Here is a 17,239-nt window from a genome sequence, read left to right as displayed (position 1 = left end):
CCAAACTAATCCTGATTCATATGACCATCCTACTCACACTGGATTATGGAGAAGTAATTTATAGATCGGCAGGTACTGGTGCTTGGGGAGCGATGGGCAACGGTGCTTCGAGGGTGACTTGTCAATGTGTGCAGAGGGTCCCTGGTTCAAGCCAGGTTTTGGCGAGGAGAGGGACGGAAGCAATACTGTTACAAAGTCTAATTCCTACACCCCCCCTCTACTTTTCCGCATGCCTCTCCTGTGGGAATGGTTAGAGGCCTCAGGAAAACGTATGTCTCCTTAATGCTCATCATCTGTGCAACATGAGACAGCGGATGGATTACAATAATTTACAATGTATGACATATCCTTCACATTTAGTGGTGCTATCACACTGGCCAGCTAATTCAACTATTTGGGTGATGAACGGGTGTACACCGCAATAGTGTGGCAAACATAGAGTTATCTAGGGTTAGGGTTTTGATTATTTACGTTGGACATACGATGGGTACACATATGGTTAACATGTTATGGTTACTGTACTATAATTTATGCAGCCTTGAAAGGCAGGCATCAGCATGGCCAAACAAGGGGCTGCCAGCGATTTTATAGAAATCGCTTCCTGTGGGCACAAACATTTTTGTACACGACTGCAAATTGCTTTCTCCCGTGATAACTTTTTTCTCTGTGTGAGAACTTCTTGTCTTTTTATTGTCGTCAAATCCCTGCCCAAAGTCAGGTGACCTAAGCGCTTCCCAATATGGAGTTGCAGGTTTGCCACATCTGTCATGTTTGGCATGTCTCTCCTACGTGCAAATCTTTATGGCGGTCATTTTACTTAAGGCCCTCGATTTACAAATACAAATCAAAAGGTGTTTGTTTGTTTGTTTATGGTGAATGCATTTGTGAATAGCGATTCAAATTTGTGAAAAGCGATTCACATTTGTGGATTGGTGATTTACATTTGTTGATTGGTGATTTACATTTGTGGATTGGTTATTTACATTTGCGAATACATTTGGCATGATATTGATCCCATACAGGGCCCTTAGTAATCAAGCATTTCAGAATGACTCCTAGGAATTGAGAATAAAGTATGACAGTGACCTAATTTACTCACCGCTCAGAGTATGACATAAAAGGTAGTTATCAAGCGTCTCTCTCCTATTTGCAGCTATGAGTAGTAGTTAGTCTTGTGAGTTGATCTCAGTTGTTTGTTTTGTAGGCTATTCAATGTCCTGTTTTTATTGTTATATTAAAATGTAATCGTCATAAAATATAATTCTAATGGTGTCGGACAATTGTGAAATTGGTTATTAGGACTATTTAGGTGAAATAATACTCGCCGGCACACAGGCGCATGAACGTTTGGCAATGTGGTGAGAGATAGGCTAATCGAACTCACCAAATTAGTTTGAGAGGATATTATGAACAGCTGTCGCACATGAACCTCTTTACATAGAACTACCAATCCCTTTTCCGTTTCCAGCCTTTTTAAACACAACGTGTTATATTATGCATCATGGAAATAAAAAGAAAACCGACTGGTGGGAGGAGGAAAGTCAATTTGCACTACAAGTTGAGAAATACAGAAGTATTATCAAGGTTACATTTTGTCATACATTGACCAGCCAGCACAGGAAGGAAACCCGAATCAATATACAGCACATTCCATTTGTTCTGTAAGAACCTCTGAAGAATGTGGAAAAACGCTGGTACACCATCCTATCAAAATGTAGGTTGGAGATGACCAACTTCTGCAGGGAAACAGAAAAAACAGGTAGGCCTGAGTTCAGTTGCTATGTTATGCACACTGTTAAGTAGACTATTTTGTTGTCTAAAGGGTATTCTCTGCATTCAGGAGGTGGCCCTCCACCTAAACCCCTCAGTGCCATAGCTGAATGTGTGTTTAACTATCTGTGTCGCTCAAATGTGACCATCTTGTGCATTGGAGAGGGCCAAGTTGCTGTGCTTTTGAGGGTCAACGAGCAGGACAATAAGTAGGATTTAATCTTCCTGTTGAATTTCAAACACTTTTGTTCACATTATATTCTGATTATTATTATTTTTTTTTTAAACTGGACATAAGTAAGCTAAACTGAAAACAATAATTATGTTGTTGCAGCTCATCTCTAGCTCCTGCGTCTGGCCCAGCGTCTGAGGGGACCTCCACCTCGCTGTTGCTGCAGGACATCCATCCACCAGCAGCTCCCTGGAAGGTTTGGTTCCAACAAACTACGAGGAGGACATTGCTCAGCTGCAAAGGGAGAAAGTGTTGCGCTTGCAGGAAGAATATTCATCTCTTACAATAAAAAAACGTTAAAAATAATATGGTGTGTTTATTTGTTCACAGTAATCTAGCCTATACTTAATTGTTAGCCCACTATGGCATGTCTGTATTGTGCTTCCAACTCCTTAGGTTAAAGTTCATCTGTAGCCAGTGGCGATTTTACCATGTAAATCATGGTGTGGCAAAAAAAGTGGGATGCATGCCAGCAAAGCCAAAAACACAACACTAAACAATACATGAATTGCACTATAATGGTGTCAAACGGTGCCCCCAAAAAATATATGATATATGTATACATTTTGGGTCCGGCCCATCTGCCCTGAATGACAGGTTACCACTGACTGTAGCTAGATATTGGGTTCTGCACGACCCTTCTCATGTACTGACTGACACAGCACCAAATCACTGTGTGGAGCACAGGAGGTCGGTGGCACCTTAATTTGGGGGGGTGGCTCGTGGTAATGGCTGGAGGGGAATACGTGGAATGGTATCAAATTCACCAAACACATGGTTTCCACATGTTTGATGCCATTCCATTAGCACCGTTCCTGCGATTATTATGAGCCGTCCTCCCCTTAGCAGCCTCTGGTGTGGAGAGCCTACCTAAAGTGAAGGTTGGTAAAGGGCTGGCCGAAAAGCGTTCCCTCTCCACCTATGGCACTGGGGCGCGCATCGTCATCGCCATCGTCTCCTTTACTGTCATTGTCAGTTTCTGGGTTTCCATCGTCGGTAAGGTAGAGGGATCAGCCATAGTTTGAAAATGTTGTATAATGTAGATGGGTTAGCAGACAACGTCACAAACGATGCGTAAGCTTCAATGGGGCAGAGGTCCTTGTGTTGTTGTGATTCTGGAAGGCCAGAAAGCTAGCAACAATGACAAGAAACTGCCATGTGAGGAATCGTAAGTGACTTGTTTCAGCTAGTTTCATCTTGTTCTTGATACCATGTCTTGTTTTGAGGTGTTTTGATTGTATGTCAATGCTAATACGTCCAAAATTCGCTAGCTAGCTAACCGACAACTGTAACGATGAATTTGAGAGACAACAAGTGCTCATTGTGCAAATGCATTTATGTTTTCAATAGACATTGAAGATGAAATATAGTTTATACGTTGTCAACAATCTGTCAACCCTGTCAGTTTTGCCCACATAGTTGCGCACGCGTCAGTTTTGTTGCTAAACAACCATCCCGTCTATTGCACATTATTATGTGGCAGACCATCCTTGAGCTGTGATGCACCTCTCCATGGAACACATGAAATCTCCTCTTCCACTTTCTACCAGGCTCCTTGGGATCTTGTGAGCCCTCCTGATAAAAACAAATGTACATGTCATTTTATATAGATTAACGTTTGAAATGTGCTGAGATAAAAATCCACTAAAACAAATGTTTGGTCTATTGCCTCACCTGTTTATAATTGAGCTGAGCCCCGGGAAGAGGTCGTAGGAAAGGGGTCAGCAGCCATCTCCTCTGGGGGTACCCCTTGTCACCAAGCAGGTGACATCCAGGGGGAACAACATTGCGCTCAAACAGCATTGAGCACTCCGGAGTCATGTGTAGACCCAGGCCAGTTGGCTACAGCGTCAAGCAACATATAGACTGCATTAAAAAAAACACGTGGGTGTTAATACTGGGGTACCGCCTTCGATTGATGAACGTGTCTTCATCCATGTGTTGGGCAATGATTTTGATGTGGGTACAATCAATGACGCCAACAACCCCCGGAAAACCAGCGATTGGCATGAAAAAAAGCTTGTTTTTGAAGAATCTGGCGTTGAGTGGTAGGAGAATCAATGAACCACCGGATGATTTGAGGTCCCGTGACAGATTGCTCTGCTCACAGTAGTCTGTGATAGACCCAAATCATCGCTGTTACACCGTTGCATTTTTTCCTGTTGCCAGTAAGTGTAAAGTGAGGATTACTTTGATGTCTGTCGTGAGAGCGCACGGTCGTCCAGTAGGTGGAGAAGTAGCATCACGGACAAGGTCAGTCACATAAAGTATACCATCCCTATCTAACCAGTATCTTTTGATTAAATTGCCATTATTAAACTTTTTTTTAAACATCCCTCCTCTAACTAAATGTGCGTGCTTTCTTTCGTCTCCATGCACCCATCTTCTGGCAACTCCTAACTGGTTAGGACACTTCTCAAGCTCACATCAATGCACCCTGAGATATGAGTACTTTTATGTCATAGGAATGTTGAAAACATGCTCTTACTCCTATGCGTAAATGTACTGTGGAACCACATTTTTGGCCGCTTTCCCACTCTGAGACGCTTGATAACTACAGTCCCAGATCCCAACCTGAATTAATATTAGACGTCCTGTTCATGGAGAGCTACCATCCTGTAAATCTTCTCTCCAATTCTAATCTAGCACACCCGATTCTAATAATTAGCTGGTTGATAAACTGAATCAGGTTCATTACAACTGGGGTTGAGGGCGGCTCTCCCGGAATAGGGTTGGACAGCCCTGGTTTTGGCTAAGTTTCATAAGTTTGAACATCACAGTATAGTACGGCACAGTTTAGTACAGTAGAGCACAGTAGAGTACAGTGCTGTACGGTACAGTGCAGTAGAGTTTATTAGGGTACAATACAGTACACTATACTTTTATTTTCTTTACTTTAGTGTGCTCTACTGTATTTTACTGTGATGTGCTCTACTGTACTGTACAGTATTTTTCTTAACTGTACAGTTTACTGTAATGTAATGTACTCTGCTGTGCTCTACTGTACTGTAATCAATCAATAAATCGCATGCATTTATAAGGCCCTTTTACATCAGCTGATATCTCAAAGTGCATATACAGAAACCTAGCCTAAAACCCCAAACAGCAAGCAATGCAGATGTATTTGCAAGGTGGCTAGGAAGAACTCCCTAGAAAAGACAGGAACCTAGGAAGAAACCTAGAGAGGAACCAGGCTCTGAGGGGTGGCCAGTTCTCTTCTGGATGTGCTGGTTGGAGATGATAAGAGTACACGGCCATTAAGGCCAGATCGTTCTTCAAGATGTTGAAACATTCATAACTGACCAGCCGGGTCAAATAACAATCACAGTGGTTGTAGAGGGTGCAACAGGTCAGCACTTCAGGAGTAAATGTCACTTGGCTTTTCATAGCCGAGCATTCAGAGGTTGAGACAGCAGTTGCAGTAGAGAGGGAGAGAGAGGGATAGGGTCGAAAACAGCAGGTTCGGGACCAGGTAGCACGTCCGGTGAACAGGTCAGGGTTCCATAGCCGCAGGCAGAACAGCTGAAACTGGATTAGATGGGAGAATTAGACGGAGCTGTACTGTGCTGTCCAAACTTGTGAAACATGGATGTCTATGATTGGTTCAGATTTGTTCAGGTTTGGACCAGACCAAATCTGAACCAATTATAGACGTCTTTGTTTGGGTCAAATATATGCCGGGACCAAAAAAAGACGTTGCCGTCTGTAAATGCTTAGTGGGTTGGTAAGGAGCCTCCACCCCATAATAAAACAATAGAGCCAGTGTTCTGCAGATTAATATGAGATAGCAGAAGGGCATCTCTGCTCTTTTGTTCTCCTCTTAAAACAATGATATTATAGACAAAGGCTGTATTTAAGCAAATTAGGCCACTGAACCAGAAAAATACAGTACATGCATATTAATTCTCTATTGCACATGTTAAGTCATAATCCATACACTTACGGTATAAGAAATATGTTGTGTGTGTGTGTGAGTGAGTGCCACTTTATGTGTGTGACAAAGTGTTTGTTCGTTAGATTTTGTAATGCTCTGTATGAACAGAATTCCAATCAACCTTGCTCACATCGGACAAATCCAGCAAACACAAAATGTGATTGTTTGCTCCCTGCGTAAATCGAGAAAAAGTCCCAGGTGTTTAACCTCAAGGTAGAGAATTCAGACAGGCACATTTCCTCTTCTACTTTACTCAGAAATTTCTAGCCCCACAAATCCCCAAACCTCCACTATTTTCATGCAAAGCCACTCTCATGCATAATTTGATTGCTTAAAATATGATTTAGCCCCAGGCATGTTAATACAGTAGTTGTTTTAATAACATGGAGCTCTGCAGGCTGTTGTTGTTCACGCCATAATTACATCATGATCTCAGGTGCTGGTTTATGCTATATCAAATCAAATGACATTTTATCGGTCACATGCTTCGTAAACAACAGGTGTAGACTAAAAGTGAAGTGCCTACGGGCCCTTCCCAACAATGCAGAGAGATCGAAAATGGAGAAATAATAGAAAAGTCAAGCATGTCATGATAAAAGTAGAGTAATGAGAGTAATGATAACTTGGCTATATACAAGGGGTACCAGTACCGAGTCGATGTGCAGGGGTACGAGGTCATTGAGGTAGATATGTACATACTACTAGGAATAAAGTAACAGATAGTCAATAGTAGCAGCAGTGTATGTGATGATTCAAAAAAGTTGGTGCAAAAAGGGTCAATAGTCCGGGTAGCTATTTGGTTAACTTTTGAATGACCTCTACAGGATTGGTGGGATGGTTGAGCTAACGTAGGCTAATACAAATAGCATGAGGTTGTAAGTAACAAGAACATTGTGGAAAGGTTGTTACAAAGTTGTAGTGGATTTGGTGTGTTTAGCCTCAACACAAGCACGGCAAGTGACAGCATAGTAGATTAACAAAAAAGACTCTGTACTTGAAAAATGTGTCACATTTTCATTCATGAATGAACACTGTAATTGAACCAGAAGTTCTAAATGAAACTGAATAAAGCATGAACACAACATCCATCCATGTGCTTAATCTCCCAAATCCCCCACAGCTCTCGTGAAACCCAAGCCCCTTCTGTGGATACTCATTTTTAAAATTTTTTAAAGCTGCATGATGAATTCGTATATGGGACTGAAGATATCCCTGCTCCCTGATATCCCTGCTCCCCTATGACCTCCCTCTATGGCAAATTTCCACTCTGCATTATATCAAATGATTTATTGTGATCAATTACATGTAGCGTGTTACGGGCCCACAGAGAGATTAGAAGGCCTAGCGGTGACCCACCTGGCTCAGTTTACACCTCTTCTACATGTCAAGGTGCACCAGAACACATCCCTGGGGGACACCTTCATCCCCAGCTATAAGGCTAAAGCACATACAGAGAATCCATCTTACTTACATCTTCAGCTCTATACCTAATGTAAACTTGAGCCTTCATGCCTGGAATATGGTTGAATAATGTTAGTTGTTCCCATACGTTACAGTGGAGTTTAATAATGAAACTGAAAAATGACGCCGCAGTTGTTGACTAATCTGTCATAAATTAGGGTGTTTTCACATATAGTCCACTTTAAAAGAACCGATCTCAGTCCTTTTTAAAGTGAACTCTGGGGTAAAGAAAAGCCCTTACCTTTGAATGAGGACTCAACTCTTTTGTCAGTTCACTTCACCTATTTTGTGGTCCGAGTCCTCTTTGCATTCACATTGCTATGTTTAGAAAATAACTAAGATCGTTTTACAACATGCATTCTGGGTTTTTACAAAGTGCAGGACAAGCCATTCAATCAGAATGTGTTATTGGACATCTACATATACCTACTTAGATTTTGGAAGCTAATAGACTGCAATTATTATGTCTCATATTTTAACTAAATGCAATCAGAAGATACTATTAAAATGTAAATGTGATTGGTAACAGAATAAATAGCAATAGAAGGACTGCAGAATAAATAATACTGTAATTGTACACTCAAGTTAGGCTACTGCCCCTTTAAGAGCTAGAATAGATTTTGTACCCTATGTTGTGATTAGGTTGTCTTCTCACACTATTCAAACCACACAATCAATAAACAGTTTATGAATCTCTCTTAACCTATAGATCACATATTGCAAACAAATAATCTGAACTAAAAACTAATTTTGGAATATCTGCGCGTCCTTGACAATCGATAAGCAATATCCATAAACAGTACACGTTTTTTTCCGCGAACCTGCAAATCATCATCTTCTCTCTTTAGTGGCACCAATGTGAGGGTTTATGACAGGGGAAGCGGTGTTGCAGTAGTCTAGTGTGTGGTGCGGGAATAATGAAAAGCGAACCTTTGGGGGCTCTGTGTTCAGAGCTTGACCTAAAAAAAGGGAACCGGACCGCGGAATTCAAGCGCACCGAATTCAGACCACCTCTCGAGATGGTCTCAAGTTCGATTCGCTTCAGGGCTCTTTTGAGGGGTCGGAGTTCTTTTGAAGTGTTCACACTGCACACTTTTTTTTGCGAACTGATATCACAAACATTGTCTGAAAGGGGTCAAGTGGGAAAACCCCCTTACTTAACTCGTGATGAAACGGGACAATAAGGTTTATATCGTTTGAGGTATGAAGCCTACGCGCAGGTGCATCTTAAATCACACGAAGCAGCACAGCCCGTTACAGTAACTGAGCCATCTCCATCCCGAGCAGGTGGGGAGCCATCACCATCACCATGACAAGGAGGAGGCTTCAGAGACGTCTGACGCTGCATTCTTAAATCACATTGCATAAAGATACTGTCAAGTTTATTAAGATACTGTCAAGTGTGATGGGCCCTGGCACGTGCCCAACATAGCCTATCCTCCATAGGAAGCGCCAATAAAACATCCCACTAACTCAGGAGGATGACCACTCCTCCACACATCTGCTGAGTTTGTTCTCTTTCAGCATGGGCTTCAGGTCACTACTTTCATTGGGCCTTAAGGAGCATCTCCCCCAAGGCCCTCTGGTGATCGTGCCCTGTCGACTGATGCCCATAAATGGCAGCCTGGGTAGTTAGTTCTGACAGAATGATTTCAACAACCTCCCTAGTGGGTAACCCTTATTTATTGTCATTTAAGGAAATGTCACTAAGTTGGTATAGAATCCATGCATTTTACAGGGCGACTGCTGAAAGGAAATATTACACTGGCAAGGATCGCCAGACATGGAAGAGAGAGCAAATGAACTACTTCTTTTATAGCAAAGTAGATTTCCCACACTTCAATGTAGCCTAGCCATTTATTGTATCTTACAAGCCTGGCCAAGCTGTCTATTGATGCTCTACGAGCCCATCAAAGCGTTGCAGGCCGCTGCATGTTGAGCAATTCATTTTAATACCAGCCCTTTACACGTACTCAAAGTTGATCTTAAGCCTTGTTTCTTGATTTTTTTCCCAGTCTACAGTGACACACAGTACAGCAACAGACAATGCACCTTTTGAAGTCATTGCTGCAGTCCAGTCAGAGCAAGGTCACGTATAACATCGTGTGGGGATGTTTAATATTACCACGGAGCCCGCATCTGCTTTCATCCAAAACAGGGCCGTCTGCTAATCATAAAACGTAAAGATGACTTTATTAGAGGAGTATCAGCAACCCAAAGAATCACATTGTACAGTAAATAGAAACAAAATGGATAGAGTGTCTCTGTCTCCCACAACAAATGGGATACCGCATGTTTATAGTTTTAGAGCCCCTGTCAGACATTGTAAATGTTTACTCCCATCACATTTGCCTTGACCATTTTCCTACCAGCACAGGCAAATGTGTCTCATGCCAAAGAGAGCTGTGGAAAGGGTTAGGGACAGTAGCTGTCCTTTATCACAGAAAAAAACTATAACACATCACTGCCATATAAAAATGAATGCATATTTGCAGAAGCGTGCTGCTTGACTTCCCCCACCCTTTGTGGCCCGATGGCAGGTTACACACCTATGTGTGTCTCTGCTCCATCTGTATGATCTGCAGAGAGGATGCGTTTTTCCATACTGCGTTTCCCTTCCTCTAGCCAGCTCGTTCTCTGCTAAAACATTGCCTCCCCTATCCAATACAGTATTATGGACTTAAGACACTCTTATGACTGGTTTTATAGGCCATTTGTAGCAGCGTATTGGTCGCAGTATGGTACCCATTTTAGAAAGTGCTTATGTCTATGTCTGCTGAATTCAACCAGTTTCGTTCTCTTTATTGGTATAATTCACTGGAACTACACGACTATTCAAACGTCTCTGGCCCAGGGGAGATTGTGATCATCAAGATGATTACTGACTTTGCCATTGATAACCAAAGATCAGTGGTAGTGAATGATACCCCCAGGTGTCATTTGTAAGCACAAACCTCCCACAGGTCAACTTTTAAATGAAAGGGTAATGCTATAACACACCCTAGTGGTGATAGGATTGAACTGAAGTGACAGAGGTGAAAATGGCAACCTTGGTTAAATAGTACAATAGCTTGTCTATAGTGTCACCCACAGCCTGAAAGGAGAACTGCTCTTGAAAATCCAACACTACAGATTGAGTGGCTTGTCCATGTAATTAACAGCATCTACACTGTATGTGTTTTTAAGATTTTCATATTGCATTATGGCAAAAGTAAACAACATGAAAGACAACTAACTTCATCATATTTTAAAAAAATCATAAATATTGGCAGATAAACCAAAACAGAATAATTGGTGTTTTAATAACAAACTGGAATTTAATATTTACAAAATGAACTAATATGATGAGTATTATTAGGTTGTTCCACATTTGACTATTTTCTCTTGATAGGAATCAAAATCATGTAGCCCACACTAAATAGGTTTTAGTAAAAATATTGATTAGTTCTCACAGTCTTTATAGTTCCCTCAGTCTTTAGTGTAAAATACCTCACACTTCATACTTTCCCCAAAAACACAATCTCACTGCAAAAAATATATATTTTTCGGGAAATCCAAAATAAGAATTAGTAAACAATCAGGTAATGCAGCCACAGATCTCGACAGAGCCAGTGCATTTGTAACTGTTTTAGCTATTGAAAAGCTTCTTTCTGCCCTCCATTCCAGACATGGACTCCACATTCTTCCGCCAGTCACCTGGGTCTGCTTTCTGTGAAGAGAATGGACAGTCCTTCAAATGTAACCAATTAAGAAAAACATCTTATTTACAATGACGGCCTGGTTGCCATGGTCACGTACAGTATGGATGATCAAACACAACTCAGGCACAGCAAACAAGACCAATGAACTCTGTATCTTGATCAGCGTCACTGAATCAAACCTTCATCAAATGTGATGAATTATTTGGACTAAGTACCCATTGGTACCACGTGTTTGTGTACATCGTACAAAGAAAACACAGTGCCAGCTGAAACAGAGCAGTAACCTATGACATTACCAGACGCCATTGTAGGTTTATTTCTAAACTTCCCAGTCTCACCTCCTCTTCCTTCTTGTCCTTCTTGACTGTCTTCAGGTTGGACTTGAAGTCCGCCTTGGAGCTGAGTTTGGCCTCAGTCAGAGCCCCCAGCATAGCGTCGGCAGACTTCTTGACCCTCTTGAGGTTAGGTCTCTTCCCCCCTTTCAGCTCGTTGATCTTTGCATTCAGGTCCACGAGCTGAGATGTACATACAGCCAAAAGGTTCACTCTCCCGTACCCTTATAAACTAAGCATGTTGCCATTTAGGGTCTTGGCATTTCAATGAAAATCAAAATGCTTTTATTTGAAAAAGAAAGCATTTTGTGGCACTTTTGGAACTTATAGAATATTGAAATCACCAATAGAAGTCAACATGAAAATGGTTGTCTTCAACGAAATACACTTTGAGGCACTTTCATAGATCTCAGGTAACTTCAGGTAACTGTCCCAAGACTGACAGCGTAAAACTCATTTAATTTACATGACAAAAAAAACAAACCTCTTTCTCATTCTTGAGCACTTTTGCTTCGATATCGTATCGTGCCTCATCCACTGTGTCACATTTCCTGTGCAGTTCCTTACAGAGTTCCTGTGAAGAAAAAAGACTCAGTCATCTATAAACCACCAAAGACTGTTGAGAAAGTACTGTGGGAGGATGCATCAAACAAACTACAAAAGCCACTACTTTAAAATTCCACTCACTCATCAATGAGAAAGGTAGAAGGGTGCTACAATTTTTATTTTGACACATCTAAACAAAAAGGGAGATGCTGTTCTTTACCAACAGCACACCAGAGAATAAGTCCAGACAATGTAAGCTTGAATGGCTACTATCTGCACAACAAATAGCATCTTATTCCCTACTACTTTTGACCAGAGCCAAAGATGCACAAAGACATTTAAAAAATACTCTAAAGACCAATGTATTAAAATAAAATAGCAAAAACCTTTTCAAGGTACATAATCAAAACATAGCTAATTCAGGTATTGTCTAAATACATTTGCAACTAGACACGTTCACTACAACAACATTATCAGTAATGGTAACATCTTTATTTGATTTATTTTCTATGATTGTGATATGTGGTTGTTTATCTACCTTAGTTGAATGCACTGACTTTAAATTACTCTGGAGAAGAGTGTCTGCTAAATGAGAAGAATGTAAAAAGAAACAATTGCAAAGCACACTGGGTATTAGTTTTGGCCTTGTTTCGGGGGGGGAGCTCATTAGAATAATTCCCTGCATGCTTTGCAAGTGTTACTTTTTGGACATTTATATATTGATCATTTACCAGACACTTTTATCACACCATAGTGCCAACAGACTTCTGATACCAACTGCAGGTTGGCCAAAAAATTCTGAACCGCTACAAAAAAACGATATTTTTACTAAATAAAGTACAAAAAAAAGCAGGTCTCAAAAGTACTGTATCTTGTTACGAAATACATTGGATTGTAGTTCAGGCTAGTGAAATACAAATGACATTTAAATACGGCCCATCTCTGACCAGAGCCATATACACTCAATAGAAGTGCAAGATGATAATAGAAGTGCAAGATGGCGCCGACAGAGATGGTCGCCTCGCTTCGAGTCCTTAGGAAACACTATATAGGTACTTGAACCTTGGGCCTTAGAGTTATGTTAGTGTACCTGAAGCTCTTGCACAGATAGGCCGGAGAGTTTCAGCGGTGGTACTCTCTCGCTCAAGGTGCTTTCCCTCTCCGTCACCTTGTTGCTTTGCTCCTGGACCAGCAAGACCCCAGCTTTCTTCAGCAGTTTTTGCTATAGGGAAACATGGCTGAACAACTTAATGATAAGACAATACAATTGATAGTTCAACTGATGTAGTGTTTTCAAGTGTTTTTGGACCTTTACTTCAGTTTTGGTGAACATGATTTTCAAGGCACTTGTATGTTGTTGGTGTTGTTGTGTGTGTACAGATGTAGGATCTTAATTGGATCATTCTTTGGTGCTGAGAATTTTGTGATTTACATAAATTCACTGAAAACCCACACTAGCACACAGTTATATTAACAATATTGCACTTTTCATCCAGCCTACTTTTGTCAAGGTAATAGCCTAACCACCTATCAAGCAACATTATGGACTAAAGCAGGGGTGTCAAACTAATTTTGCCCCAGGGCCCACATTCGGTCTTCAATGAGGTCCGGAGGGACGCACTGAAAATGTGTTATATTTCCTCACCGTCAAAATGTGAACATTTTGGGCCGGATCCAGATTATTTGCTGTGACAATATGCTGTAGGTCAAATTAAGATCCTACATCTGAACATGTGTACGAGTCATATGCAGCCTGCTAAACGTACATGTGCTATCAGTACCAAGAATAAACGTTATTTTTCACTTCCATACAGGCCGACCTACCTTCAGCAGTAACCTGCGAGTCGCTGAGTACTTTGTCTTTTTCTGGAAGAGAGAGAGATGAGACATAACAGGTATATAATAGGCTCATTACAGTCGCTAATGATGTTAGCACATCTTCATATGTAGGTAGGCTCATTCATTACAGTCACTGATGATGTTAGCCTATAGTCATATGTGGTCTCTATTATAGCGGAGCTACAGAGCAAACAACCGCCTGTCTCTGTTGATTAGGATGAGCTGTGGTTCCTAATGTAATACTCTGCCACCATATCACCAAGGATTCATTGAAGCACAGTCTTAGAGAGCAAGGGGCTCATTTCTACTGTGTATGTGGCTTGGTATTGATACCAAATGAGTCCTTCTGTGTTGCTCCATTGGTCTTGGGATCATTTGGATGATTATCAGTTAGCCTGAGACAAATGGCCTTGTGACACGACAATTGCTCAGCAATTGCTGATAGATTATAATGTCTAACCTGTTAAGTCGCACAAGCTGTTACCAAGATGCCAGTGTGGCTATTCATTAGCATGACATGCTAACTGCCTGCATAGCATACAGTTGAAGTCGGAAGTTTACATACAAATGCCCTGTCTTAGGTCAGTTAGGATCACCACTTTATTTTAAGAATGTGAATTGTCAGAATAATAGTAGAGAATGATTTATTACATCTTTAATTTCTTTCATCACATTCCCAGTGCATCAGAAGTTTACATACACTCAATTAGTATTTGGTAGCATTGCCTTTAAATGGTTTAACTTGGGACAATTGCTTTTCCTGTGATGTCAAGCAAAGAGGCACAGAGTTTGAAGGTAGGCCTTGAAATACACCTCCAATTGACTCAAATGATGTCAATTAGCCTATCAGAAGCTTCTAAAGCCATGACACCATTTTCTGGAATTTTCCAAACTGTGTAAAGGCACAGTCAACTTAGTGTATGTAAACTTCTAACCCACTGGAATTGTGATACAGTGAATTATAAGTGAAATCGTCTATCTGTAAACTATTGTTGGAAAAATTACTTGTGTCTTGCACAAAGTAGATGTCCTGCCCGACTTGCCAAAACTATATTTTGTTAACAAGAAATTTGACTAGTGTTTGAAAAACAAGTTTTAATGACTCCAACCTAAGCGCTTGTAAACTTCCGACTTCAACTGTATGTATACAGTATCAAAAGGACTGTTACAAAGGTTTAACTGTGCACAACAAAGCTAAGTAATGAACGAAAGGGCAATTTTAAGATATTAGGCACAACAAAAGGTATATGAGGGGGGAAAATATGTCCAAAACTGACTTACCGGTCTTTTTCAACATATTGCAAATCAAACAAACAAACAAACAAATCGAAAGAAGACGTTATTTTCTGTCCCATATTGACAACATTGCCATAGTTGTGTGATTGATTGAAAGGCACAGAGTGTGACAGTTATCGACTCACCCCTCAGACATGGCTGTTCTGGTTTATGAGTACTGCTGGGGAGCCAACATAGTTGTGTGATTGATTGAAAGGCACAGAGTGTGACAGTTACAGACTCACCCCTCAGACATGGCTGTTCTGAGTACTGCTGGGGAGCCAACATAGCTGTGTTTATTGGCAGAACATTCACATCATATGGAATGTTTCAGAGATGTAAGAGTCAATGATTCATACTAGGAACAATTATCACATATGAAAATAATGTAATAGTTTACCATCACACATGTATTAGACTTGTGATTATTTTGAGCTACTAGGTGATAATCACGGTCCCCCACAAGGTCCTCATGTCCTGACTTGGATAAAAGAGGCTGACCTTGGCTCTCTTATTACCCAGAGAACAGGGGTTCACTGTCAAGGTTAATAGGGTCCTTGGATGGAATTGTCTGATGATGGAGAACGATGAAGGAGAAAAACGTTTGAATTACTCAAGATCCCTTTTTTCATTTCTCCTTACATTTTCTCTGCATTTCTCCTCTCCCCTCAAGTGTCTGGTGCTATACCCTTGAGCCATTATCACCTTTGGTGCTAGCGTGAGCTACTGTGCAAGGTGAGATTTTGCAGTATCTGCTGCACCAGGCCACCAAATAGCTGAGGTCCATTGAGTAAAAAGGCTGTCTGCTTTAATGTCACCATTGTGACATTACAAGGAAAGATCAAACTTGTGACCTTTCCGGTGGCATGCTGTTCTACTGGTACAGAAGCCTTATTAGCCCCGTGTGTTAAGACAAACCCTCTGGGCTCCTCACACATCACAATAAAGTAGACACACACACACACACACACCTCAGGTTGCCCGCTCGCGCCATTGAGTAACGGTGGGAGGGGACTCAAAAGCAATGCCCCAATTTACGACCAAGCAAGTCTAACACCAATAAAATACAAATGTATTATGAGAATTCCTTGTTGTAAATATGGGTGAAGATATGAGGTGTGACCGCTTAAGCATTAACACACTAACCCCAATGAAGTAAACACAAACTGGACACAACCAACTGCTGGCAACTACTTAATCTATTTTTATCATTAACGTCTAGGAAATCTTCCCTGAAAAGCGAACACATTTCCCTTTTGAACCATGTCAACCCAAATGATATTTTACATAGCAGATTGCTCTAGACAATGGTCTTAACCAAAAATGTTAAAATACTTGAAACATTCAAAAGAACTATCTGCTTTTATTGATCTCACATATTTCTCAGAATATTCTTTGTTGTCATAGACTGAGCTGATACGATCGGATAACTTACCTTTAAAAAGAGAAGCCAATCAGAGAGTGAAAGTGTAGCAGTGATGTCGTGCAGGAATAATCGGTTTATGATTTTGAATGATTGATTTATGGTTTCTGCTGCCTCATGTGAATGGCTCTCTAAAATAGGCCCCTCTGTTACGCCTCCCTAACACACATTGGCCACATTTTGATCATCATGTGTTTGTGTGTGTGTGTGTGTAGACCCTGCCCTACCCTGTCCTGTCCTCAACCCTTGACTCACTGCCCTGATATAGACATAAAGGGGAAGAATGGCACTTTACTTTGACATGTACTGTAGAAAAGTTATATGAGGGCGGCTCATAGTAATGTATAATGGGTGGCAGGTATCCTAGTGGTTAGAGCGTTGGGCCAGTAACCAAAAGGTTGCTGGATAAAAACCACAAACTGACAAGGTAAACATCTGTCATTCTGAACAAGGCAGTTAGCCCACTGTTCCTAGGCTGTCATTGTAAATAAGAATTTGTTCTTAACTGACTTGCCTAGTTAAATTTAAATAAATACAAATTTCTGGAACAAAGTTTTAATACGGATTGCACTATACTTTAGTATTTACTGTAGTGTTTTTGCAGACATTACTGTAGCATTTACTATAGCATTTTCATTGTATTATATACTGGAGAAATACAACAAAATGTAATTAAAGCTTTTAAATATTGTTCGCATTCACATTGCATAGTGGTGGGTGGAATGT

The 17,239-nt window shown here is 40.8% G+C and overlaps 1 protein-coding gene across 5 annotated transcripts; it reads right to left on the bottom strand.

Moving 5' to 3' along the window:
* Window positions 1-9,573: 9,573 nt before the first annotated feature.
* LOC109879119 (troponin I, slow skeletal muscle) lies at window positions 9,574-16,630 on the bottom strand. 5 transcript variants are annotated; one of them, XM_020471314.2, is made up of 8 exons: window positions 16,526-16,630; window positions 15,237-15,271; window positions 15,097-15,100; window positions 13,801-13,842; window positions 13,067-13,198; window positions 11,915-12,004; window positions 11,437-11,613; window positions 9,574-11,106 (listed from the first exon to the last, which is right to left on the bottom strand). In XM_020471314.2, exons 2-8 carry the CDS (start codon window positions 15,245-15,247, stop codon window positions 11,026-11,028), a joined length of 537 nt encoding a protein of 178 aa, XP_020326903.1. In that variant the 5' UTR covers window positions 15,248-15,271; window positions 16,526-16,630; the 3' UTR covers window positions 9,574-11,025. The 5 variants fall into 5 exon arrangements, with proteins under 5 accessions (XP_020326903.1, XP_020326905.1, XP_020326901.1 ...); XM_020471316.2 differs by having other exon boundaries at window positions 15,237-15,268; window positions 16,526-16,617; XM_020471312.2 differs by having other exon boundaries at window positions 15,237-15,360; window positions 16,526-16,604.
* Between the last annotated feature and the right edge of the window lie 609 nt (window positions 16,631-17,239).

This window comes from Oncorhynchus kisutch, linkage group LG19 (genome assembly GCF_002021735.2).
Source record: "Oncorhynchus kisutch isolate 150728-3 linkage group LG19, Okis_V2, whole genome shotgun sequence".
NCBI classification, from domain to species: domain Eukaryota; kingdom Metazoa; phylum Chordata; class Actinopteri; order Salmoniformes; family Salmonidae; genus Oncorhynchus; species Oncorhynchus kisutch.
Note: the sequence above shows the minus strand (reverse complement) of the source record. Positions and strands in the feature narration are given on the sequence as shown.

Coding starts and splice junctions, on each gene's coding strand:
- LOC109879119 (XM_020471311.2), bottom strand. CDS start 13,866: ATGTCTCATCTCTCTCTCTTCCAGAAAAAGACAAAGTACTCAGCGACT. Junction 12,005..13,066: donor TATCTGTGCAAGAGCTTCAG/GTACACTAACAT, acceptor TTTTCTTCACAG/GAACTCTGTAAGGAACTGCA. Junction 11,107..11,436: donor AGGACAAGAAGGAAGAGGAG/GTGAGACTGGGA, acceptor TTCTCTTCACAG/AAAGCAGACCCAGGTGACTG.